Here is a 26,892-nt window from a genome sequence, read left to right as displayed (position 1 = left end):
TGCTTACACCCCTCTCATGTTTAACTGCAGTTTCTTGCACAACTCATCTAAGTTAATATATGTTAACTAAAACTGGACTAAAAACTAAAAGAAGGTGTAAAAAAAGTTTGTCAGTTTGTCAGCACAGCCAGCATGAGGAGGTGTCGATGTATACTGATGTAGACTGTGGCGTCTACATGACTTAGTGTCAAGTGCCTATTCTGAACTTCTCAAATTTAGACCCTGACAAATAGCCCCCCATATTGTATTATAAATAAATAAATAAATAATACATACATACACACATACATACACTGAGATAAAATAATAACATAAACTGAAGCGAACCCACTCTAGAAACTAACTGAAACTATACTAAAGTAAAAACAAAAGTTAAAAACGAAACAAAAATAAAAACTGATGAAAAATAAAGATCTCTAACAACTGCGCTACCCACTGCCGGCACAAGGTGGCGACAAAGTCCCATCTTTGTCGCCTGCTATTGACGTAATAAATGCGACAGAGGGCGACCTGTCGCACATGACCACTTGGATCCGTTTCACCTGTAACTCCATGATAATAATAATAATTTGAGTAGAGAACTCCTCATGAGCAGCAGGTGACCATGCTTCCTCTGAGCAGGTGCGCCTTCAGGGCGCTGCAGGCGAGCCGCGGCAGGCTCCTCTCCACTTCTCACAGCCGCCGGGACGCCAGGACAGTAAGTCAGCCAGGCCGACCTTACTCAACAGGGATGGTTAGGTCATCATCCTCGGCTCATACAGGACAGGAGCTGTGTTTTCTTCTCTGCATCTGAGAATTTTTAGTCGGTAGAGAATGCTTGAATGTATGGATTTCACTTCTGGATGGGTGAATTATGGGTGATTGGGATAGTTGTTTTTTTTTCTTTCTTTCCATTGATTCAAAACAAGAACCCAATGCATATGTTTTTTTCTGTAATCCTTAAGAAGTTACCTATCCATGTGAGGTATAAAGAGGGTTATATCATATCCCAAGGAGGAGTGGCATACCCTCTGATATTAATCTCACATGCACATTTGCCCTTTTAATCATCATGAATTAAGACTCCCTGTTAATTTCTGTTCGCAGTACATACAGGTGAGTGTTTAAACTTGGTGTGTGTAGAACTCTAAACTGAGAAAAACAAAAACACCCATTAACAAGTGATTTATTCATGCCACTGCCAGTGGGAGGAGATAATCCCACTTGTTTCCAATACAGTTTCACTTGTTTCGAGTTTTTTTTCTGGGAAAGAGTGTTAAGATGTTGAAACAAGGCAGAATAAGACAGTTAGTGTCATGAAAATAATACTTGATATGAAAAAATTCTGCAAACACGTTGATTAGCGTCAGAAACAAGTGAAGTATCTCACCCCACTGGCATTTTTTCCTCTTCTTTTAAGGAAAACAAGATTTTAAGACTTAATGTGAGAACAAATTACTTGTTAAGGTGGAGATTTTTTTTTTTTTTTTTGCAGTCGTATATAGAAACACTGTTATATACAACCCATAGAAACTGGATGAGTAGAAACTATACAATGCCAGTTCTACTCATCCAATTTCTATGATGTATTCAAATTAATCTAAAGCATCTAGAGCAGTGGTTCCCAGCCTGCGGGCCCCGGACCACTCAGGGTGACAGCAGTGGGTCTGTGGAAAAACTCAAGAATAATTAACACTATAGAATCACATCTTCCTATTTGACTTGATGTCTTATTTTCCTCTGTAGGGTCTGGTGTTGGGAGTGTATGAGAAGGAGGGAGAGGATGGCGGTTTTCACCTGACAGAAGCAGCGGCCGGTTTTGACAGCAGTCTGTCTGGGAAACTCTCGGAGATGCTGAAAATGTCAGTCAGTATTCCCCAGAATACCAACATCCTGCGTGTTTGGCCTGTTTGTATCACGTTTATGTCTGGTTCTGTTGAGTTATTTGATTTGTTGTGCTTTGTGCAGCTCTGGACCGACACCGAAGAAAGGCAAAAGCAGAATGTTTTATGGAATCCACAAGGTAACGTGCCACAACAGTGAAACAGAAACAACAGAAACCATGGTCCTCAGTGTTAGAGTACATCTGTGTCATTCATGTTGTGTGTAGGACTTCCCCTGTGTGGCAGTTGTTGGTTTGGGTACCAACACTGCAGGTGTGTGTGGAGCAGAGAACTGGGACACCTGCAAGGAGAACATCAGAGAGGCAATGTCAGGTAAGACACACACCAGCTGTGCAGGGTGCCGCCTGCCCGATTGGTGGATTTACTCTTGATTTATGCTTGGGATCGACTGCCCTCTTGCCTTGCTGATTGTTCTGTGTTTGGATGTGTCCAGCGGGCTGCAGGCAACTTCAAGACCTGGAGGTGAGCCGCGTGGAAGTGGACAGCTGCGGTGACGCACAGTCAGCGGCAGAAGGCGCCGTCCTGGGTTTGTTTCAGTACGACCAACTCAAGTCAAAGAAGAAGACCAAAGTAACGACACTGCTTCATGGAAGGTAGACCGACAAACACACTGCAGCCCCCGGCTGTGCTCACAGTTTTGTGCGCTGTGTTTGATAGTATGCATGTCTCTCTTTAGCATCGTGCTGTTATGTGTGTTTGTTTATCTCTAGTGGCGACTTGGCAGGGTGGGAGAAGGGAGTCCTGTATGGAGAGGGACAGAATCTGGCCCGGCTCCTCATGGAGGCTCCAGCCAATCACATCACGCCCTCCGTTTTTGCAGACACCATTGAAGAGAAACTAGCACCACATACTGACCGCGTCACGGTTCACAAGAGGTCTGTGTTCGTCATCGTCTTTTAAGATCACATGCTTTACAGCCGCACAGTTAATATTTATATATATTTAAACATAAACATATTGCTAACGACTTCAGTAAGTGACTATGAGTTTAACAATACAAATACCGTGCTGTTCACATTCAAACATGCAAAACCTCAAACAGATTCTGACCAATCGCATTGCGCCCAGCACTCAGGGCTTTGTTTGATTGGTGAGACTGTGGAAATAATTCATTCTTTTTTGCTTTAGTAAGCAGTAAGTATTTTACCATCCGGATCACATAACACATATTTTCCTCATATCGTGCAGCCCTAATGCGTATATTAGTGTTTCTTGCAAGAGATCCTTTTTTGGCAAGAGGTGTTGTTGAGTCCCACTTATCTCCTGAGCTGTGTGTTTGTGTAGGCCTCAGGCTTGGATAGAGGAGCAGCAGATGGGAGCATTCCTCAGTGTATCTAAAGGCTCGGAGGAGCCTCCTGTCTTTCTGGAACTACATTACAAAGGCTGTCCTGACCAAACACAGGCCCCGCTGCTCCTGGTTGGCAAGGGTATTACCTTCGACAGGTAGACCATAACACACACACACACACACTCATTCTCAGCATCACACTCACACTCTGTTGGTGGTCAGTAAGATTCAAAATGGACCACTTGGATCTTTTTAAAATGCTGAACCCATCTCAGCTTTCGTATCACGCTGATGTGCTGATGTGATCCCTCCCCTACGTGTTGGCAGTGGTGGTATTTCTCTGAAGCCGTCCTCCGGTATGGATGCTATGCGAGCGGATATGGGCGGAGCCGCCACTGTGTGTGCATCCATTGTCACAGCAGCTGCACTCAAGCTGCCAATTAACATTATCGGTGAGTTTGTTAAAATACCTGGCGGGATACTTTTTTCTGTCATGCATTGTTGATGAATGTACATTAATGTGCATATTATGTTGTTCTTTTTATGGGCAATTTTAGAAAGACAAAAAGCTGCCGCGGCCACACTTTGCTCTGATTTAAAAAGAGTGTGATGACATAATGACAGTAGACACCGCTCCCTCCCCCCAACAACTAGTACTTATGCATAGCCCAGTCTGCTCCCCATATTGACTCTTTATAGTGTGACCACAGCCCATCTCCCTCCTCCAGTTCTCATCATACTACATTATCATTATCATTTCAGGTCTGGCCCCCCTGTGTGAGAACATGCCCAGTGGAAAAGCCAATAAACCAGGTGATGTTGTCCGGGCTAAAAATGGAAAAACCATACAGGTGTGTGTGGACCCATCAAGCGTTAACAAAGTCATCTCTGACTTGCATATTTGCGTGTGTGTGTTGTTTAGGACAGTGTATTTTATTGCTTTCCCATGCACAGGTTGATAATACAGATGCAGAGGGCAGGCTGATCCTGGCTGATGCTCTCTGTTACGCACACAGCTTCAAACCCAGAGCCATTGTCAATGCAGCCACACTAACAGGTAGGCGAAATGCACAGAAATAAGTTTTAATCACAAAAACAGCAAAAAAGGGCAAAAGAGCTATATATAAGTAAAAATATAATTTATCAAATTACATAGTGACAAAAGGTCAAAATGATGAAATTGTGGTGAGGCAGTAATATCACTTGCTATGTAATTAGGATAACTGCCTTTGACTTGAGCTAATCGTTGTTTATTAAGGTTGATACTGTTGATTTGAAAAATATATGTGATAGTGAATAATATAGTAATTATGCCTTTTTCTGTCTCTAAGGGGCGATGGATGTAGCTCTTGGTTCTGCAGCAACTGGAGTATTCACAAATTCTGACTGGCTCTGGGAGCAGCTGCAGAAGGTCTGTATGTACAACACACACACACACACACACACTCATTCACATATAATGTCCCTCTCTCTGCTCCTGTGCTGATGTGTACTCTGTGTGTGTGTCTAGGCCAGTGTTGTGACAGGTGACAGAGTGTGGCGGATGCCTTTGTTCCAGCACTACACCAGACAGGTGACTGACAGTCAGCTGGCCGACCTCAACAACATTGGCAAGTACAGCCGGTATGTATCACCACACACAGCAAGCGTCTGCAGCTCCTGCCAGACGTGTGTGTGTAAGGCGTTTTGTTAGCTCGCATGTGTCCGACCAGTGTGTCTGTGCTCCCTCCCAGCTCTGGCGGCGCGTGCACGGCCGCCGCGTTCCTCAAAGAGTTTGTCACAGCGACTCACTGGGCCCATCTGGACATCGCCGGGGTGATGGCCAACAAAGATGAAATCCCCTACCTGAGGAAAGGCATGTCTGGAAGGCCGACACGCACGCTGGTGGAGTTTGCAGCTGGACTGGCCCAACAGGGATGAAAGACGGGCACAAAATTCAGATCAGATAGCAATCTCTGCCTGCACGGGCTCCTTTCCTTCCTCCCAGACATCAGGAGAAGAGCGGCAAGACAGAGCGGTGATCTCTCTGCACAGAGAAAGCAAACTCATGAGCTCCCAAGCCCGAGCACAGCTTGAAGACATAAGTTACTGCTAGAACAGCGTCATAGTTATCTGGAAGAGCTATTAACCTGACCACAGCCATTCACAGCATCTTTTTTCCCCTTCAGATAAGATGGGAAGCACCTAAAAGCCATGGATATTGTTGACCTGCTCTGTCCATCATGTACAAGGACAACATGGCTTGCAAGCATTTGTCAAGTAGTTTATACAGGCTGTTTTCTATGTAGACCACACTGCAACGTAAGATCATGTGACGTAAATGTTTTTGTATCACAGATCTTGACAAATGTTTATAAAATAAAGTGCATGTGCTGTTGCTTCAGTAATTACCTTTCCTTTTTCCTATGACACTGCGCTGTTGTGGATTCTGTTGTGGTTGAGAGGCCGTGTATAGCAAGTTATTGCAGCATAAATGACATTACGCTGGCTAAATAAACAATACGAAAATGAAAGGATGTTAACGTTGAGGAACTACACATCACAAGCCTGGGTCTGCGCATGTGCGTAATTGGTAGTCAAGCAACCGACGGTCCAAGATGGCGTCGTCCATGGGTGGGATGTTTCCCGGCCAACAACAGCCCGGTGGGCATCCTGTAGGGGGTCCAGGCGGGCCGGGTCAGCCCAGTTTACTTCCCGGTACCGGCAACAGAGGCCAGGGAAACAACACGCTGGTGGACGACCTGGAGGCGTCCTTCGAGGTGAGTCAGGACGGCGACCAACTGCCGCCAGGTAGCTCCGTGTGCTAACGCCATGCTAACTGGCTAACAGCGCGACGTTACACGGTGCAGCTTCAATTAAAATACATTTTAACTATGCTGTGTGTCACGAAACCACTGTGGAACTATCCAAAAGATGATGCAAACCCAATTTTAGATCGTTTTGATATTGAACTGCTGGTGCTGTGAGCTTACGGAGTCAAATTGAGTTAGCGTAGATACAACGGGAAACCTAACACCTCACGTTTGGGGATAAATGCTCCTTAGTTACCGTCCTAGGCTAAAAGAAACCAACCCACGTAGCTGCGACTGCTTCTTTGTTCTTCGTTTGTTTGGCCGTTATCTACTGGTTTCATAAGTTACTAATAACTTCTCGTTACTTGTGTTTTTTAATGGTTAAACCACCTCCTTAAGTACCTAGCTGCAGATTCGTAGATCACCTCTGTGGTGGCCACAGTCTCGCCACATAAACATCGGTGACATGACAAAATGTACGAGACTTACATGCATGTTTTGTATGATTCGCTTAAGCACTTGCTAGAGAGGTTAACAGTTGTGGTGGAAGCAGTTTTCCAATGTAGATCGGGCCGCAGTCTCTGAAAATGCAAATGTTTCATCTCAAACTACAGATACAGTAAACAGTAACATTTAAAAATTTTGAGTGATAAGTCAGAATTTCTATACATAGGTTCAAGTTTTATATTTCAGTAAGGTGATTATTTTAATGCTTAAGTTGAACATCGTTTTGAACATCATCGTGCAATTACATCGGCTGATTGAAGAGTTCAACTTTTATCTTGATAAGATGAGATTCATCTGCCACAGAGGAGGTCTGCAGCTAGACCTCACTCAACCACCTTGTAGCCTCTACATTTTTACATCCTCCACTATATCACTTATTTCCATTGCCTCTCTCTGTATCCTACTATTCTTCCCTCAGTAAAGTGAAACCTTTTTTGTGTTATCCCTCAAAGTGATTGCAGTGTGCCAGGTGGCAGGATAGAAAACCAGCAGTACTCAGGGCTCTGAGGACCACTGATCCAGAAACTGAAAGGAAATGTACTAATTTTACCCTTTGTGTTTATCTGCTAGGCTTGCTTTGCATCCCTGGTCAGTCAGGACTATGTCAATGGAACTGACCAGGAGGAGATTCGAACCGGTGAGTGAAAGCATGGACATAAACATATTGTCAAACTAGATGTTTGCCAGCTTTGTTTATGCCAGCTGTGAAATTGATGTCTTAGGCCTGCGTGATATAGCAAAATTAAGACAATATTTTGACATGAGACTAGATATCATCAGGATTTTGGATCTTGTAATATTGTCATATGGCATAAGTGTTGTCTTTTCCTGGTTTTATTGGCTGCATTATTGGGAAAAAGACAGTTTTCTGAACGTATTAGGCTGTTGTAACTGTTACATTATTTGCCTCCACCTGCTTGGTCATCATAGCCACATTATTAAAGACTGTTAATCAAAAGTCATGTGTTTAAATATCTTGTGAAACACTAATCTATCTGTTGATCCCAGGTGTGGACCAGTGCATTCAGAAGTTCCTGGATGTGGCCAGACAGACAGAATGCTTCTTTTTACAGAAAAGGCTTCAATTATCCGTGCAGAAGCCAGAGCAGGTTGTCAAAGAGGTATTGACTCTGCAGCCTTACACCGTCATCTTTCCTCACAGTTATGAGTGGCCCTCTTGAGCACCCATCTGTTTATTTTGTTTTACCACTTTCCAACTGTTTGTCTGGTTGTGAGTTTGAACGTACCTGTGTCAAAACAACTTGTAATCCTCCCCAACAAAGCTAAATAAGCTCAAACTGAACTGTGATACCAGAAAATTATAGTTGTACACCCTGTTTCATTTGTTTAGAGTTGGCAAATAGCTATGATTTACTGTAAACACGTATGATAAAGGTACTAACGTCTTAGCTTATAACACATTTTTTTTGCCCTCATATTACTTAAACCATCTCACAATCGCCACTCTCTTTGTAGAGAAAGACCATCTCACCCTCAGTATCCTGGTTCAATGGCATTACCTTGTTTTCTTTCACATGCATTAACAACTTTTTGTGTGTTTACATATTTTTCATTTGTTTCCCTCAATCTGGTGCTCTCTCTTCTCACGCACATGTTCTTTTCCTCTCTTCAGGATGTGTCAGAGTTGCGTAATGAGCTCCAGAGGAAAGAACTGCTGGTTCAGAAGCACTTGTCCAAACTGCACCACTGGCAACAAGTGCTGGAGGATGTGAGCGTTCAACATCGCAAACCCACAGACCTCCCTCCTCCTGGACCACTGGCCTTTTTGGAGCAGGCGTCTGCTAGCCTGCCCCCAGCCCCTCTAAAACCAAACTAACACCCACACACACACTGATACATGGATGTAAATCTAATACCACTCTGTCTGGGAAGAAACTGGTGATCAAACAGCTAAACCATCACACAGATTCTTGATTTTTACTTCATTTCAGTTCCTGTAGTGTTGACTGTAAATATTTTTATGTTAGCCGCATTTTTTTTACTGTTAAAAAAAAAAATAAAATCATCTTTTTCAATCAAATTTAACACGTCTTGTGTTTCTCATGCTGTATTACAGCACATAAATAAAATCTTGACTTAACTACAGGGCTTGCCCCTGTATGGCAGACCTCTGACATAATTAGCAAGCAAAATATTCCATGATGAAATCACAAAACATAATTTGCAGAATATTGTATGTGATTGTATGTGTCTATATACAAGAAGCATTCATATCCATGTTTCAGTGGAGCCTGGCTGTGTCATTTAAACTGGATTTTTGTGATAAAGGAGTGACTTTTGGAAACCTGCAGAGGTTAACTGATTTTTTTTTTTTTTTTTTTTTTTAAATGTGTTTACACCATAACCGCTTGTTCTGCTGGTCAGCAATGATTTGACTACTTACAGCACAGAAATGAGCAAAAATCTTAAACTGGAGTCCTTGGGACAAAGTCTTCATCAGATGAGATTCTTGCCTTCTGTTACCTGATTTTAGTACCTATAATAATATTAATAGCCTTTATTTTAATCAGGTCCCACTGAGATAAAGATCCTCATTTTCAAGGGAGACCTGAGGGCATTGCATCAATAAAACAATAATTTAAAATGTCCAGTATCAGCTGTGATAATTACAGTAATACCATAATAGCAACACGATAAGAATAAAAAAAAAAAACAAAAAAACAAGATAACCGTAGGGACATAAAATCATAAAACAAAAGTCATATAATACAATATAAGTTAATTAAAAACAAGCCCAAAAACAGTCGCAGCTTAAGTCAACCAGAGTTTTGAGCAGATTTCTGATATGACCCGCTGGCACCAGAGTCTCAAGCTTCAAAGTTACACTGCAGTTCATTCCAAATGTGTGGTGCAAAAAAAGTGATATTGATATACATATTGATGGCATTTAGTGATGACTGCCAACTATGAATTTCTCTGTATGGATTTCTCTGTGTTTATGACGACAAAGCCTCAAAATCCTTAAAGACGTTTGCTAGAATCTGTATCTGGGAGGAAATATTTTCATTTCAGGGAGCCCCATTTCACAAGATGTCCCATAATAATGTTGCAAAATATTTGCTTTTGATTTCGTGGGACTGTTGGCTCACTGCATACCAAACCCATAATGATTTCTATAATTAGAGCAGTCCTTTTTTTTTTTTTTTTTTTTTTTTTTTTTTTGTTAAATATTTTCTCTAATTAAGACCGTTTCTGATGAATGAAATCAGTGACATTTCCTATTTTAGTTTTGTTTTCCCCCGTGCCACCACGGTCAGTCTTCCACAGCTAGAGGGAGACAGTGCTTTCTTCTCGGACACCTTGGCTACTCAGAGGAACGTCTTTGCCGACATGTCCTTGTTTGTGCGTTTTAATCAGCGATTGGAAAATAACAGGTAGCCTTGTCCGCCGCCTCTCGCAGCCCCCCCTACCCCCCTAAAAAAACGGTACACCCAGCAGCAGAGGAAAACAAAAAAAAAAAAAAAAAATGAAATAGCAGCCCGTGTCTCGACAGCGGCGTCGTTTCCTTCCTGCGCGTTTGGAGCCGAGAGAAGAAGCAGGGCGCACTACAACACCCGGGTTGGATCCCAACGTGTTTTCACGGAGTGTCACCGCAGTCGTAGCGCTACTGTATGAAACACCCTGCCTGCACGGGCTGCCGTGGGAGCCCGTCCTCATCGCCTGGGAACCAGCCGCGCTCCGATCATGATTCACGCTTGATTTAAAACCAATAATAGAAGGCATTGTGGATATGGAATGGTGCATGCCGCTGCCCCAAGTTTCCAGCCGCTGAAAAACACCGGAATCATGGACATTCATCCGCTGTAAGTGAAAGGGAGTGTTGACGTTTCCCGGTGGCTGCTTGACTGATGGTGCCGCATTGACAGAGCGGCTGGTCTGGCTGGACCGCGGCTCTGGACCGAGCTGTGTGGACAGGGGAGGGAGAGGGGGGCATGTTTGTTTGGTGCTGTGTGGCATGCTCTTGTTTTTTTTTTTTTTTTTTTTAGGATACACAAGGGTTTTTAGTTTGTGTCTGGCAGGGTGTGTGTTTTGTGTGCTGTACAGCCCTGTGTCTGCTGTGTTTGCGTGCGGATACTGTGTGTTTGTAAAAAACAAAACAAAACAAAACAAAGGATTGGTAAGTCCGTGGGCAACGCAGTGTCATACAAATTTAATATATATAGGTATTGTCTGTGTGTGTTTATGTGTGAGAGTGTGTGTGGTTGATTAGCTATATTTGTGAGGACCAACTTCTGAGAAACTGTTCTTGAGAGGAATATTGGTGCTGTTAGGACACTTTGGGGGGCCTTCACTGGCAAATTTTGGTGTATAATTTACGTTAGAATTAGGGTTGGGTTAAGGTTAGGGTTAGACACAAGTTGCTTATGATTACGATTAGGGCAAAGACTATAGAGAATGGATGCAAGTCAATACAACGTCCCTTTAAATATATTAAAACCAGCATGTGTTTGTGAGAGTTATGTTTATGTGCTCAGTGTCACCCTTGCTGTGTATGCGTGTGCTTTAAGGCTCACTTAGAGAGTGATGCTATGAGCGTGCCATGGAATGAGAAGCATGCAATTTTAGTTATGTTGTGTTTGCATTTGTGCCACATGCATGTAAGCAGAGGTATAAAGTACTGTGCTTAAGAAGTAGTTGCACTTTACCTGCGTGTTTCCATTTTGTAGGACTTGAATCTAGGGCTGTGTGATGTGGACTTAAGCAGATGTCTCAATGTCTTTGAGCCAGTGCATTGGTGCTGACCAATATTGTAAGGGTGACTAATGTTGCTTTAACAAGATATTTACATACAAGACATTTTTATGAACAGTCATTAGTAATGTGGAAGTGATGACCACGCAGGTAGAGGCAAATAGTGGAACAGCTACAACAGTCTAATAGATTCAGAAAATGTCGTCCCTTTACTGGAATTACAGCCAACAAAAGCAGAGGACATCACTTATGTCACGCCACAATATAATGTCCAGACAGTACCTAGTTCTGTATCAAATATTGACATAATATCTATGTAGTACTGCCCAGCCCCACTTTGACCTTTTACTGCACTTGTATTTTTTACTTCACATTTATCTGATGATGGTAGCTGCCAGTTTTGCAGAAAAAAGCTTTTAAATGCAAGACATTAGATATGATGTATTGTTAGAGTGCAAACGAGCCCACTGCATATGGAGCAGTTAGACCTACAACATTAAAGCTAATTCTTGCGGATTAATCCATGAATAATCTACCAGTCTGAAAGGAGCCATTCTTCACAACAACTACTTTTACTTTCCGTGCTTAACAGCATTTTACTGCTAATACCGTTATACTTTTACTTAACTACATTATGGCAGCAGGACTTTTAATGGAGTATTTATCCATTTGTGGTGTTGCTACTTCTGCTTGAGTAAAGGCTTTGAGCACTTTTTCCATCACTGTGTGAATGTTTAAGTAAGAAAAGAGCATATATGTTGTGGGAATGGGTGCAAGTATTATTCAGATTCACTTTTAGCTGTTGTGTGTGAATGAAAAAGAGAGATAGTGACTGCATATTTATGTAAATGCAAAATATTATTCTCTCTTTCTGTCTCTATCTCTGTGTATTAGAGCTGCATCGATTAGTCGAATAATCGATTACTTGCCAACTATTAAATGAATAAGAGGAATATATTCCAAATTTTCTGATTCCAGTTTCTCAAATGTGATTATTTTCTGGTTTCTTCAGTTTCTATGGCTGTAAGCTAAATGTCTCTGGGTTGTGGCCTGCTGGCTGGGACAAAAAACAAGACTTTTGAGCACGTCACCTTGGGCTGTGGGAAACTGTGATCAGCATTTTTCACCATTTTCTTAAATTTTATGGACCAACCAACTAATCGCCTAATCGACAAAATAATCAACAGATTAGTCAATAATGAAAGTAATTGTTAGTTGCAGCTCCAGTGTGTGTAGACTGTATGGAAAAGGAAACAAAGTGGTCACATGATTCTACTTTGTCATGTGCAAGATAATGGTCTAGACATGCAATATTAAGTTAGTTATTCTGTGTGTGTGTGTGTGTGTGTGTGTGTGTGTGTGTGTGTGTGTGTGTGTGTATGTGCTGTCCTTCTCAGGTGTACTAGACTTTGTCCACATCCCCTGGACAAGGAAGATGGTGTCGAGAGGCAGGGTCCTGTTACTCTGAATCCACGGCACATGAGGAAGGCCTTCAAAGTCATGAACGAGCTGCGCAGGTGATGCACATTCTCCCTCAGCTCTGTGCTGCCCCGCCATCCTCGATCCCTTCTGTGTCATCACCTAAGCTTTGCTCATATGCGTTCTCTCTCTCTCTCTCTCTTTTCTTTTTCTTCTTCAGTCAGAGCCTGTTGTGTGATGTGACCATAGTGGCGGAGGATGTGGAGATCGCTGCTCACCGGGTGGTTCTGGCTGCTGGGAGCCCCTACTTCCATGCTATGTTTACAGGTTTAGACAAATCTTACTGCTTGTTTAGTTTCTTTAATGCTGATCGCTTGTGCAGAAACAATTAGTCGATTTACAATAGCAATAACGACAACTGTTCACTAAGATGTCAAAACATTTCAGCGTTTTTTGATTGATGCACAAATAGCCAATCATGTGGCAAGAACGGACAAGGATCCGGTTGCACGGCCAGTTACAAGCAAGGAGACACACACACACACACACACACACCGCACACAGGAACTATTGTTTTGGTTTGCTAAAGGAGGTCAGCACAAAGAGCCTCCTGGTTTCTTCAGCTCTCACTCAGAGGACAGAAGTAACCCTTCAATGGGACATGATAATTATTTGATATATTTTGAGATAATTATTGATATCAACGGATATCTGATATCAGCTGATGTTGACATTTTATCATGACAGCATTTGCGGTCATATTGCTCAGACCGAAGTCAGGTAATCGATTCCTCAATGGAAAAAAGATTGATTGATCATAGTTGCACTAATCGATTAACAGCTTCACTGAAATCACTAACATGCTAGATGTGCCTTACTTTTTTCCATTTATAGCATAAAATTAATAGTTAGGATTTTATTTTGGCTGCTGGTCAGACTGAGGAAGCAATTTTAAAACATCATGTTGGGAATGGGTAACTTCTGGTGAGCCATTGTCATTATTTTCGACACTTTATAGACTAAAATTGAAATAATAGATAGATGAATCAGCAGTGGAAATAGTACCGTTGCAGCCGTGCTGATTGGCTTACTACACAGTTATAACAGCTTCTGTGGTGTTTTGTCGTGATCGAGGGCTGATTATTTGTATGTGTGTATGTATGTGTGTGTGTGTGTGTGTGTCGACAGGGGAGATGGCAGAGAGCCGGGCAAAGCGAGTGAGGATAAAGGAGATGGATGGTTGGACTCTGGGCCTGCTGATAGACTACATCTACACAGCAGAGATACAGGTCACAGAGGATAATGTACAGGTAAGCACACACACATACACACACACTCACTAACACACACACTAACACAGACACACACCTGCACACGTACATGCATCGTCTACATGACTGCTTTTTTTTTCTCACTGAACAGCCTCACACAGCATTATCAAAATCACACTGGCTAGCAGAAACAAGGCCAGATCTATTTTTCACCTTGAGCACTGGAATACACGTATTATTTCAGAGATTTAAGGACTAAGTAGTAAAGGTGTAACAATTTTTGCACCGAAACTGGAAAAAACAACCTGATTTTGCATTCTAAGTTCACTGAGCCATACATGAGCAGCGAACCATACTGTTTTTCAAGAGCATGATACAGTGCACACACTCATAATGTAGAACATTCAGCAGTGTTTTTGATTAATCACCACATTAGGCCTAATTAATTTGATTAATTTCTTCAAGCCAAATTGTGGCACAAACCAAACCACTGTTACACCTTTACTTAGTAGCTGTTAAATGACATTGTGTCAGCTACTGTTTCTGTAAGGTCAGCCTGGTTATCTAAAGTATGTTGTAAATGCACATTCAACTTCATAGATAGTTACTCAAACCTGGAGTACATTTTAAATTCATTATTGGTGCATAAATCAGTCATTATTGGTCCACCCTGCCACCCTCTTAACAGCCACATACTGCCTCTGAGCACCGATCACCCTGTCTGCCCTATAAATAAATCAACTGTATTACAATGCACAGAAACTGCCTCCAAATGTAGGTTTACATATGTTTTAACTGTGTGTGTGTGCGTGTGTGCGTGTGTGTGTGTGTGTGTGTGTGTGTCACAGGCCTTGTTGCCGGCAGCGGGTCTGCTCCAGCTGACTGAGGTGAAAAAGGCTTGCTGTGAGTTCCTGAGTTCTCAGCTTCATCCGTCCAACTGTCTGGGAATACGAGCCTTCGCTGACCTCCACGCCTGCTCTCAGCTCCTCACACAGGCCAACAGCTACGCAGGTGTGTGTGTGTGTGTGTGTGTGTGTGTGTGTGCGTGCATCAGGATTATTTGTGTGTATGTGAGAGAAGGAGCGAAAATATCCATTGGTAGGGATGTAACAAGAGGAATCAATACCCAGGTACCAAGTCGATAAAAACATTTTGAAAATGAGTAGCGACACACAACTTGATCCCTCACTCTGTAACACAGTGTTGTTATTCTTAATGGAGCCTTAGCCTGTATTTTGAAATGCTCAAAGGTTGATATGAAAAATAGAGCTGCAGTCATGCTTACAGGACCTTAAATAAAAACAAGAGTATGTAATCACACCATTATATTTACTGGTACAGCAGGATGTTTCATATAGGTCCTCTAATATAATCTCATTATACAACCTGCTGTATAATGACCAATAAACCTCCTTGTATCCTTCTTTCCTTGTAATCTGAAATTAGTATTTTGCTCTAGGCTACAGGCCAGCGTTGTAATTCAGTTTTCTTATTTTAATGTAGCCTGTATGTTTAAAAATTTGAAACACATACGGGTTCCATTATCTTTTTAATGGTCATACTGAATTTTTAAATGAAGTGTGTGTGTTGAAGTGTGTGTTGAATGGGATTTCTGTTTTTGCTGTGGTATTGACAATATCTGGTATCGAGAATCATGGAATTTCACTGGTGCAGGTGTCAGCGACTAAAAATCTGGCGCATCCGTGGCATCCGTATTTTTGTGTGTGTGTGTATGTATGTGTGTGTGTGAGAGCTAGAATGTGACACAGTTGTGGATGCTCTACTAAAAAGGGCCGCATGAGTCCTGAAGGACACGGGAGATAGCGGGCGGGCAAGACAAGACAGTGAGACCTGGTGAAGTGGTAATATGGAAGAGTACAAGTGGGAAACGAAAAAGAGAGAAAGCACGTGAGAAATTGTATGGACAGAAATGTGGGAAGGAGAGTGAGAGTAACACCAACATGGAAGATGACTAATTTGATCTGTAATTACACAATAAAGAATAAAGTGTTTTGGGTTTATGTTGACAGAGCAACATTTCACCGAGGTGGTTGGGAGTGAAGAGTTTCTTAATTTGGGAATGGAGCAAGTGTCCAGCCTTATTGCCAGTGACAAACTCACTATCCCCACAGAGGAGAAGGTACACACACACACACACACACACACACACACACACGTCCTTACATAGCATGGCAAAGCACAACTGAGTATTTTTACAGCTGACATGGTGGGTGTGTGTTTGCAGGTATTTGAAGCTGTGATTGCCTGGGTGAACCATGATAAAGACGTGCGTCAGGAGCACTTGGCTCACCTGATGGAGCATGTTCGCCTGCCACTCCTCTCCAGAGAATACCTTGTACAGGTATGGCTCTCTGATTTTGCCTGTTTTTTGTTAACAGCAGCTCTGAAACTGAGTGTTTTCTACGCTGCTCTGCAATCTGAGGTGGCCCGGCCAAGATTCAAGCCGTAAAACACTGAAGGTCATTTTGTTGGTAGTAACATCCCCTTGTGCTCGCAGTCAGATCACACTCAGGATGTCCTCCTGACGCAGCCTTGCCTGGTTAGGGTTGTATTATGCTGTTGAAAGTTTCCTGGAATTTAAGTTGAATTTTAAGTGCTAACCTTTGTTTATATATCAAATGAGGTAAAAAGACAAGGCAAGAGAATAGTCTCATGCCACGTTTGCCATCACCAGGCAACATGTCAGGTATCCAGTTCAGTTATTGTTCAACTGGTTTTTGACCACAGTTGGTAAGATTGTGGGATGGCAAAAAACATAATGACGCATGCAGCTTGTGTTGGTTAATGTCTAATCCTACACCGTCTGCTGTCTGCCGTTAACCCATCAACTGATTTTTAACTTTTTTTTTTAAAAAAAGCTACTATTTATTTATTTAGTACTTATTGATTTTTATTTGATTTTTACCTGTTTTTAATGCACCTGTTTTTCACTTTTGTCTTATTTTGTTGTGTTCTTTTATCTGCTCATTCATAAAGCACTTTGTAAAGCCAGTTTGTATTAATTGTGCTTTATAAATAAACCTGTTTGCTTGCTTACTGGTATATACAACTGAAACCAGATTGGCCTTAGTGATCAGCATTAGTGTTTAATAATCAACATTTCCTGTCCCAAGAAGGCTGTTTTTGACTGCAAAAAAAACCCAAACAATCTGGCTGGAACACTGCAGATTATTGTCAGTCTGCTGTCACATGTGCTCTGATACAGAGGCAATTTAAGAAGCACGGCCCAAATGTGAAGTCGACACAAAGAGTTGTTTTTCCAGGTGGCTTACCCCGCCGCTTGTGTTTTCTCTGTAGGCTTTTTTTCAAGTGCTGCACGTGGGATTTCAGTTTTTGTCTCTGCGCCAATTCTTAATTTCTAGGTATCCAAAGAATTCCCACATCGTAGATTCATGCATTTCTTAAACGATACACGTTAACCAAGAATTTTATTTTGATTGTTATTCTGAGAGGCTCAGAATTATGCATTTTTTTTTAATTATAGGTGATTGCATATTTTTGGCTGCCCTTGACTTCTTGGGAAAAGAGAATCTATACATATATGTCATAACCTGTATGTTACACATTATAGCAATGTCTTTGTACTACGAGCATGACTTGTATTATTACATAACTTTAATAAAGGTAAAATCTAATAGTTTGAGGGTGTAAAATCTCACAGAGACATTAATAAATCTGCAAATGGAGTCAGTAGAGCAGCTCCAGACGACAGGAGAGTCTCGATATTCTGCTGAGTAGCTTTAGGAAAGAGCTGCTTATTGATTGAGCCATCCAGGATCATCATACTGAATAATGCTGATCTATCTTTCAAACTATATTTAGAGTGGATTGTCCCTTAATTTTATTTCAGATATTCATATCACCCATAAATGTCTGTGTGGCACTTTATCTGTCCCAATACAAATATGTGAATCTCTATGGCTGATTGGTATTTCTCTCACTGACCGGCTGTGTTAGCGGGTGGAGGAGGAGTGTCTGATTAAGAACAGCAGCGCGTGTAAAGACTACCTGATTGAGGCCATGAAGTACCACCTGCTGCCAGCGGACCAGAGAGCGCTGATGAAGACGGCACGCACACGCATGAGGACCCCAGCCTGCTGTCCTAAGGTAGCACACTGTCTGTCTCTACCGAGCATCATCACCATAAAGAGGAGAGGGACAGGACAGGCAGGACTGATCTGTAAGACATGTTGACTGTTATGGGTGGATTGCGTTTGAGCTGGAGACTTTGTCTGATTGAGCAGTGCAGTCAGATATGCAGTTGTGCCTTTGGTGGAAAATGTGAGCTTTAAAGATGGTAGGACTGTGCAGTATAGTTGATCACACCATGCAACTTTTTTCTGATATTGACATACACTATATAGTATTGGGCCACACCTCTTAATCGTTGAATTCAGGTGCTTCATTCAGCCCTGTTGCCAAAGGTGTATAAAATCAAGCAGCTTGCCATGCAGTGTGCCTTTACAAACACTTGTGAAAGAATGGCTCATTCTAAAGAGCTCACCATCAACTGTAAGTGGTATTATTGCAAAGTGGAAGTGTTTAGGAACCACAGCAACTCAGCCACGTAAAGTTACAGAGCGGGGTTGCCAAGCGCTGAGGAGCATGGTGTGTAAAAGTGGCTAAAGCTCTGCTGACTCAGTAACTGCAAACTGCAAACCTCCTCTTGCATCAACATCAGCACAGAAACTGTGCACCGGGAGCTTCATGGCATGGGTTTCCATGGCCGAGCAGCCACACACAAGCCTTACATCACCAAGCACACCGCCAAGTGTCAGCGGTGTAAAACACGCCGCCACCAGACTCTGGAGCGATGGAAATGTGACGAATCATGTTTCTCTATCTGACGGTCTGATGGATGAGTCTGTGTTTGGTGAATGCCAGGAGAACGTTCCCTGCCTGACTGCATTGTACCAACTGTAAAGTTTGGTGGAGGAGGGATAATGCTATGGGCTTGTTTTTCTGGGGTTTGCCTCGGCCCCTTAGTTCCAGTGAAGGGAAATCTTAATGCTTCAGCTCACCGAGACATTTTGGAAAATTCTCTGCTTCCAACATTGTGGGAACAGTTTGGGGAAGGCCCTTTTCTGTTCCTGCATGACTGTGTCCCAGTGCACAAAGCAGCTCCATAACGGCATGGTTGGGTAGATTTGGTGTGGAAGAAGTTGACTGGCCCGCACAGAGTCCTGACATCAACTCCATCCAACACCTTTGGGATGAACTAGAATGAAGATTGAGAACCAGGCCCTCTTGTCCAATATCAATCAATGGTCACAAATGGTCTTCTGGATGAACGGGCAAAAATTCCCACAGACACACTGCAAAATCTTGTAGACAGTCTTCCTAGAAAAGTGGAAGCTAATATAGCTGCAAACGGGACCAGCTCCATATTAATGCCTATGGATTTAGAATGGGATGTCATAAAACCTCCTGTAGGTGTAATGTGTAGGTGTCCCAATCCTTTTGTCCATATTATATAGTATATATCATAATAAGACTCATGAATGCAAAATCACATCAAAACAGTCACATTAATATTCATCCTATTAAACTCTTCCTAAAACTCTTGTTGTTTTCCTAACTCTTCCTACATGTTTTAAAGTATTTCACGGCTGATTTAGTCTCTTTTTTTATTGGCTTCTTATCATCGGTTTAGATGGCAGGATTGTGTGTCGTAATATCCAGAAATCACCATGTCATCATGATATGATTCACGTGAAAGATGATAAATGATAAAATTGAATTAGCATCTGGTCCTGAAAGAAAAATGTTATGTGTGCTCACTGACGCAAAGGTTAGATTATTGAGTCTGCATTGTGCAGAGAAAACCTTGGATAGGGCATTGCATGTCCTATCCAAGGGCATTGCATGCACTATCCAAGTTATGCTGTTGGTGTTGTTTTTTTTTAGCAGGAAAATTAACAATAACTGCATTGGTTTACATTATATTTCTTTGCATGATTTTTGGGGATTCATAAATGTACACCAAATGTGGCACTTTGTGGTGATACAGGTACATGTGCAAATAACATTAACTGTGTTAAAGTAAAGTTTTTATCTTCTGTGACTGGTTTACATCACACACATCACATTTAAAACCAGAGTCACTTCATTTTGCCAAATACAAACAGATGCACAAGGAGTGTGGCCTGGTTAATTGGTGCTGACACATGCATAGTCAGTTATGTAATACTGGATTTGGACACCAGGTGCAGGACAGAAGATAGCAGAACATCACTTATAGTGCAGGAAGGCATACTGTGTGCCAGCAGAACAAACATTAACACACTAACAGTATGAATTCAGGGCCACAGAATTGTGCCAGCGGGGTGTAAACAGCTGTAACACAAAGCTTACCCAAAGATCTCACTGTACACAAATCATGGTTAGGTGCTTTACTGTTATATACAGGAAGGCTTAGTGGTGCATCAGAAGGCTTGTGTGATTTGCAGAAATTGAAAATTACATTGTTTCATTGTCCTGAATTATAGTCTAAATTTTACGGCAACATGACGTCCATTACTGCTGATCTTTTTTAGAGATGATTATTGAAGGCTTCAGAGAAGGTGGATTCAGTGTGGCACACTGGCTGGAGCAGTGACGCACTGTGTGTGTTTACAAGTATGACTGTCACGCACTAGCTGCAACACATAGTGTGAATGTGTCTTCGTAAGCCTGTGCAGGCTGAACGTCTCCATCACATGGTGCTGAGATAAAATTAATCAGTCATGTATGTTGGGTTGTACAGAAGGGAACAGAGCTAATATGGTTGCGTCATCTCCACATGATCCAGAGTGTGTCTATAAGCTGGCCTTCATGCTTTGTGATGGTGCTGCTAGTTGTCCTCCACAATTAAAAATGGGAAACGGGAATACAGATCGGGCTCTGCCTGTTCATCTGTCATGTGTGACTTAAAAGCCTTTACTGCCTTATTTTTGGGTAAAACTTGGGGTAATGATTGATGGATATTTACACTGTGACCCTGTGTTTTGAGCTTAAACTTGGTTGACCCTCACTGCACCACCACCAGGCCAATGGGGCCCTAAAGTTCACGTTCAGTATCTCAGACGCAGCTGGGTTAAATTTGATGAAACTTTTTGCGTTGATTTCCAGCATCTACACAATTAAAAAGATTGACCCGCCACAGCGCCAACAACAGGTGTCACGGTCACTGTTGACTTTTTATCCCGTGGTTGTGTTTTAGGTGATGGTAGTGGTTGGAGGCCAGGCTCCCAAGGCCATCCGGAGTGTGGAGTGTTATGACTTTGAGGAGCAACGATGGTACCAGGTGGCTGAACTCCCCACCAGGAGGTGCAGAGCAGGTAGAAAACCCTCAACAGCTCTCAGCCTTAAAGGAATACTCCAGTGTTTTGGGCAAAAGTCCTTTTTTCAGATTTACCCAGATTGATACAAGATACCACTATCACCTCTGTAGGTCCACTGGTTCAGTTCCCATGAGTAGCATTTTGTGTTAACTTAACGTAAACACTCAGTCAAAGTGAAAAATAAACCTTACTCCAGTTCCAAAGCTGTCTTATTTACACAGTATGTCACGTGTGTTTGAAAGGTTGTTTTAGGAGGCAGCGGTCCACCATCTAACTTCTCCTGAAATGAACCCCCAACCCCCACCCCCCCACCCTCACCCCTTTTTTTTTTTTTTTTTTTTTTTAATTCAAAGACGTGCATTTCAGAAACACGATACATTGTTTAAATAAGACTGCTTCAGAGTTGCTGTAAGGTTTATTGACGGAGCTAGGCTAATGACTCCCATAGACTTCAAGTGTTTATGCTAAGCTAACACGATATGCTACCCATAGGAACAGAACCACTGGATGTGCAGAGGTGAAAATGGTATTGAACATCTTGTCAGATGATGATCATCTGATCATCTCATCTCAGTATTCCTTTAAATATATAGAGTCATCCAATTCCTCTCTGAGGCCATTTTAACAGTCACCCTTGCTAACTTTTGTGGTGTATATTTAGTACTTATGATTTGGAAAAAGAAAAAAGTGTTCCAAAATGTCCAAAATAAAAAGTGACACGTATGGAGCGGGAGCGTGAGACACTTTTTCTTTTTCTGAGTCTGTTTCAGCACCTCACAGTTACCCTCGGTGTGCATCACTTTTCCATTATACACAGTATTTGTGATGATCCGATCTGTGTGTTCTCTACAGGTGTGGTGTATGTGGGCGGGTGTGTGTATGCGGTCGGCGGTTTCAACGGCTCTCTGCGCGTGCGGACGGTCGACTGTTACGACCCGGTCATGGACCGCTGGAGCTGTGTGAGCAGCATGCAGGACCGACGATCAACACTCGGAGCTGCTGTCCTCAATGGACTGCTGTACGCTGTGGGAGGCTTCGACGGTAGCACAGGTAGTCTTATACATTTGTATGTGTGTGTGTGTGTGTGTGTGTGTGTGTGTTTTATGAATGTGTATGTGTCATAACAGAGCATCCTTGAGCTAAAAGGCCACAACAAGCATCTGTCCTGCTGAAGTGTCCTTGAATAAAGACACTTCATCTGTACCAGCTGACCCAACGTAGTGAAGGGTGCGAATTAAAAACACAGGTTTCCTTTTTGAATCTAAAGAGTATCGCAAAAAATCAGGGAATACATAGATAGATATCCCATATGATTTTAACTGCTGATACTTAACTGATTGTGGAATTGTCAGCTTTTTGTGTCTTAATGCAGCTTAATACACCTCTCAAATTAGCAACAGAATAAAAGTAGTGTAGTCTTTTGCTGACAAAAAAAAAGACGGATCTGAAAAGCTTAACCTGTTTTGCAGCTGCATTTTCACTACACTTATCACAACTCATTGACATTGCATATTGGTATCAGTATTGAATTTGATATCAATATCAGCCAAAAAAGGAAAAACATTTACATGCAGCCCTATGAAAATGTATTAATAATAGTGCTGCTTATAGTGGCAGTTGTTCGTATGTGTTTGCAGGCCTCTCGACAGTTGAGGCATACAACGCAAAGACGGATGAGTGGTTCCATGTTTTACCCATGAGCACCCGACGCAGCAGCGTGGGAGTGGGCGTCGTCAACGGTGAATACATTTTCTGGTTCAGCGTTCTATAGTTAAAAAAACGCCTGTCTCACTCGTGGATTATTTGCATTCTGTTTGCCACTGTGTGTGTGTGTGTGTGTGTGTGTTTTTCAGGGATCCTGTATGCAGTTGGAGGTTATGATGGAGCGACCCGGCAGTGTCTGAGCACGGTAGAGGCGTACAATCCAAGCGGCAACACGTGGAGCTACATTGCTGAGATGGGCACTCGGCGCAGCGGGGCGGGTGTGTGTTTGTGTCAGTGTGTGTGTCTGTGTGTGGCATGTGTCCATCACTATATGTGTGGTTTTTATTATACCTGCCATGTGTGTGACATCTTCAACAGGTGTAGGAGTGTTGAAGGGACTGCTGTATGCTGTGGGGGGGCATGACGGCCCGCTGGTGAGGAAGAGCTGCGAGGTTTATGACCCGGCCTCCAACAGCTGGCGGCAGGTAGCGGATATGAACATGTGCCGACGCAACGCAGGTAAAGAAGAGCCAGAATGCTCGCTGTTCATGCTGCTTTCAAATATACTGCTCTCACTGGTGTGCTGCGTGTGTTTCAGGTGTGTGTGCGGTGAACAACTTACTGTATGTGGTGGGGGGAGACGACGGCAGCTGTAACTTGGCGTCTGTGGAGTTTTATAATCCAAACTCCGACAAGTGGACACTACTGCCTGCCTGCATGAGCACGGGACGCAGTTATGCAGGTCTGTACATGCACATGAACGTTTATACTGCAGAGGAAGGGGGAAAAAAAAAAAAGTAGAACACTGTTCACATGCCACTCCACCACCGCAAGTCAAGTTAAAGGCACAGTTCACCCAAATATGACAGTTTTGTCATTGTCTACTCGCCCCTGTGCCAGTTGGGGCAGAGACCGAGTGTCTTCTTTTGTTGACGCTATGCGCCCCGCCCATTTACGCTGGTGTCTTTGTATTTCCAGCTGCTGGACTTTATAGCAAAGATACTAGCTTGCCACGATAAATGCCAAACCAAATAAATAATGCATATATAGACAAAACTGAGTACCGTCTTCATTATGTTTGTAATGAAATTAACGAGAGGAAAACAGAGTCCCTTGTGTTTTTTCATTCAGAACTAACAGACTTTGGAAGCCCACAGATCCATTGCCAGACATTTTGCCGAAATTGGAAAGACAAAATAAGCAAGAAGGTGTAGTCTGTCTTGCCTAGACACATACCATGAATACATCACATAGGAAGGTAGCTAGAACATTTCATGCAGCATGATCCAAGTCTTTTGAAGTGAAATGCACACATCCTGAGTGAAGAATATCTAAATCTAAACCAAATCTGCACTGCAGCCCTTGAAATAGCTCATGCTAATGTGCATAAGGCCTTGCACATCCATGTTGTACTTGTGAGAACTTGTGGGAACTATTCTCCCAAGTCTCACAACTGTGCTTGAGTAAGTAGATGAGAATGTTTTCATTTGGTGGAACTTTTCCTCTAAGATGTTGTTAAAGCTGCATTAGGTAGTTTCGAATCTTGGCAGCTCCCAATGGCAGCAAGAAAATTTGCACTTCAGAATCCAGAAATATATAATTTAACACCAGGTAACAGCAGAGCACACACAAGTTTACCAGCCCGGCTAGTATCTGAACACATTACACTAAAGAATAGCAAAGGCAAAAGCTATAATATCGATGCATCCACCTTTCTCGGCACTGAGTTCTTACCTGCTGTTCTCTGTGAGACAGTTTGAAACTCTTAGGCTTCATTTCGTCACTTACTGATGGTGGAGAAAGTGTCCATACCCAGCAGTTTTATTTGAATGAAAGGAAAATGTAATCTGTAAATGTTATTGTTATCTGCTGCTGCCACTACTACTATAAATAATGAAAATTTTAATTATTAATTCATTTTTCCTGATGAAAATCTGTATCAAAGCTGTGTAACATCTTCAACACTTGGTTGTGTCATCTTAACCTGGTTCTTCTTCATCACAGGTGTGACTGTGATCGACAAGCCCTTATGACTGCTCTCGAGGCCTGCCACTGATTTGGAGCAGAATGTTTGCTTCTGCTGAATACCGATCTTGGACTGTCTCTGATGCCGATGCTTCGACCATTGGCAGCCTCCACAGGCACTGATGAAGATGAAGAACACGATGACAAGGCTGATAGTGATGAAGATTTTTGCACTTAATAAATAGCGGAGCTGTAAGCGGAAGGGGATCGAACCACGTTTTTATCCTCTTACGGCCGGACTGCGGCACTAAGTGGACAAATCGGTTTTGAGCGCCACTGTACCACGGCAGTGCCATCGAAATGCTACTGATGAGGAGCTGCAAAGTGACTCTTACACTAACACAATGTTGACATGAACCAGTTCTGAGAGAGACCCACCAATTCAGTCTGGAGTTATGGTAGAGGAAGGCAGAGAAGGAGAAATTGGGACTGTAATCTTGTTTTCTCCTTTATTTTATCATCCCAAGAAGTGTACGTGTCTGTACATGTGTGTGTGTGTGTGCGTCTGTGTGTGTGAATGCTTGCATGTGCGCGTGCTGCCTTGCTTGCACATGTGCGCATGCGTGTTTGTGTGATCCGTGCGCCTGTGTTTCTGTGGTGACGCCTGGTCTGACACAGAGCACGACCGCACCCCCGATCTCTCACCTTTACAGTGTTCCAATGTGGCTGAATGTCAAATTATGCCCTGTTTCCCGTTTCCTCTCCCGTGTTTCGCTGCTGGTGTAGAATTACCTGGACAGAGCGCAGTTGGACTCGGTGGCTGTCCTTGGAAAAAGAAACGATAACCTCTGAGAATAGATTGGTAACAGAGTGTGAGTTGAGCGCCGGCCCGCATGTATTCCTAAGAGCCACGTGGGAAGCGGTGGTAGAAGATAATGTACATTTCTTCTGGAAGAAAAAAAAAAAAAAGACAGAGATTTTCAGTGGAACACTACAGTAACTCTACCGGTAGAGGAGAAGAAGTCTCATTTCATGGTGCCAAAATGAGTGACACACAGAGGAAGCAGCTGTTTGAAATGAAATAAACAGCTGTATTTATTAGTGCTTTACTGTCACCCAGTGGCCATTTTTTTTGTTGTGGTTGTAACCACTAATGACAGCAAGTGATAATGGGCTGAACTCACTGCATGGTCTCGAGCTCTAACCTCTTACTCCTAAACAGTAAACACTTATCCTCTTCTTCCTCGCTCTCCCCTGGTGTAGCAACCCTGTTAACTACTGCACACCCTGACTTAATATGAATGTGCCAATTTTACTATGTCTCTTTATTTCCGTCTCTCTTTATTACTCTCTTCCTACTTTGACTAATCTGTTTTTCTCTTTCTGGAAAGTGACCAAACCTACTATTGAGTTTCTTTTATCAGTCTCTTTCTCTTGCCTCTCCTATATTGAAAATTGCTATAGTACTGGTATCGCTGTTTCTTGTCAGTGTATTGAGGAATGTCATGTAGGCTAATGATCTTTGAAATGTTTCATTACTTGTTTTATATTATCATTAATAAATATGCTTCTTGTATTTAAAGCTGTGGGGAAAATATGACTGTTTCTTAAAAGAGAGGAACATTGAACTGGTATCTACTGCACTGTGAGTTGCATTAGAGTAAATTAAAGTGCGAAATTTTATTACGTGGCAGTAGTACTTGTGAACCATGAAACGAAGTGAAGTAAAATCGGTATGTATTGTATTAAATAGTGTAGCCTATGAAAAGATAGGGGGAAAAATGACCTAACTCAGTAATCATAAGGCAAACATAAATTACTCATTAATTTTTTTATTCCTCATTTTGACTTAGTATCATGTACATTTTTGCCTAAAATGATGGGCAAATTATTCCACAATAAAAAGAGAGAGAGAATTCAGGTGGATTTTTCCCTCCACAATAAAGTCCACGTTTGTGTTATCATCTATTATATTAAAGCTGCACTTTTAAGATGGAAGGCATCCAT

General features: G+C 42.3%; 3 protein-coding genes across 3 annotated transcripts; all 3 read left to right on the top strand.

Annotated features, from left to right (window-relative positions):
• The first annotated feature begins 482 nt into the window (after nt 1–482).
• Nucleotides 483–5,558, top strand: lap3 (leucine aminopeptidase 3). Its single transcript, XM_030060950.1, has 13 exons — nt 483–697; nt 1,726–1,841; nt 1,948–2,002; nt 2,090–2,195; nt 2,317–2,476; nt 2,594–2,758; nt 3,168–3,326; nt 3,499–3,623; nt 3,934–4,022; nt 4,126–4,228; nt 4,503–4,582; nt 4,682–4,794; nt 4,905–5,558. Exons 1-13 carry the CDS (start codon nt 605–607, stop codon nt 5,089–5,091), a joined length of 1,551 nt encoding a protein of 516 aa, XP_029916810.1. The 5' UTR covers nt 483–604; the 3' UTR covers nt 5,092–5,558.
• Nucleotides 5,559–5,721: 163 nt separating this feature from the next.
• Nucleotides 5,722–8,516, top strand: med28 (mediator complex subunit 28). Its single transcript, XM_030060960.1, has 4 exons — nt 5,722–5,930; nt 7,041–7,107; nt 7,479–7,591; nt 8,104–8,516. The coding sequence occupies exons 1-4, from the start codon at nt 5,769–5,771 to the stop codon at nt 8,305–8,307; spliced, it is 546 nt and encodes a 181-aa protein (XP_029916820.1). The 5' UTR covers nt 5,722–5,768; the 3' UTR covers nt 8,308–8,516.
• Nucleotides 8,517–9,764: 1,248 nt separating this feature from the next.
• klhl2 (kelch-like family member 2) lies at nt 9,765–26,467 on the top strand. Its single transcript, XM_030060683.1, has 15 exons — nt 9,765–10,294; nt 12,581–12,700; nt 12,823–12,929; nt 13,791–13,912; nt 14,722–14,884; nt 15,904–16,013; nt 16,119–16,235; nt 17,852–18,001; nt 21,096–21,213; nt 22,069–22,266; nt 22,854–22,955; nt 23,070–23,198; nt 23,299–23,439; nt 23,519–23,662; nt 24,925–26,467. Exons 1-15 carry the CDS (start codon nt 10,227–10,229, stop codon nt 24,951–24,953), a joined length of 1,818 nt encoding a protein of 605 aa, XP_029916543.1. The 5' UTR covers nt 9,765–10,226; the 3' UTR covers nt 24,954–26,467.
• The last annotated feature ends 425 nt before the right edge of the window (nt 26,468–26,892 follow it).

The sequence above is a fragment of the Myripristis murdjan genome, chromosome 1, assembly GCF_902150065.1.
Source record: "Myripristis murdjan chromosome 1, fMyrMur1.1, whole genome shotgun sequence".
In the NCBI taxonomy this organism is placed as follows: domain Eukaryota; kingdom Metazoa; phylum Chordata; class Actinopteri; order Holocentriformes; family Holocentridae; genus Myripristis; species Myripristis murdjan.
The sequence above is the reverse complement of the archived record's forward strand: the minus strand, read 5'-3'. Positions and strand labels throughout refer to the sequence as shown.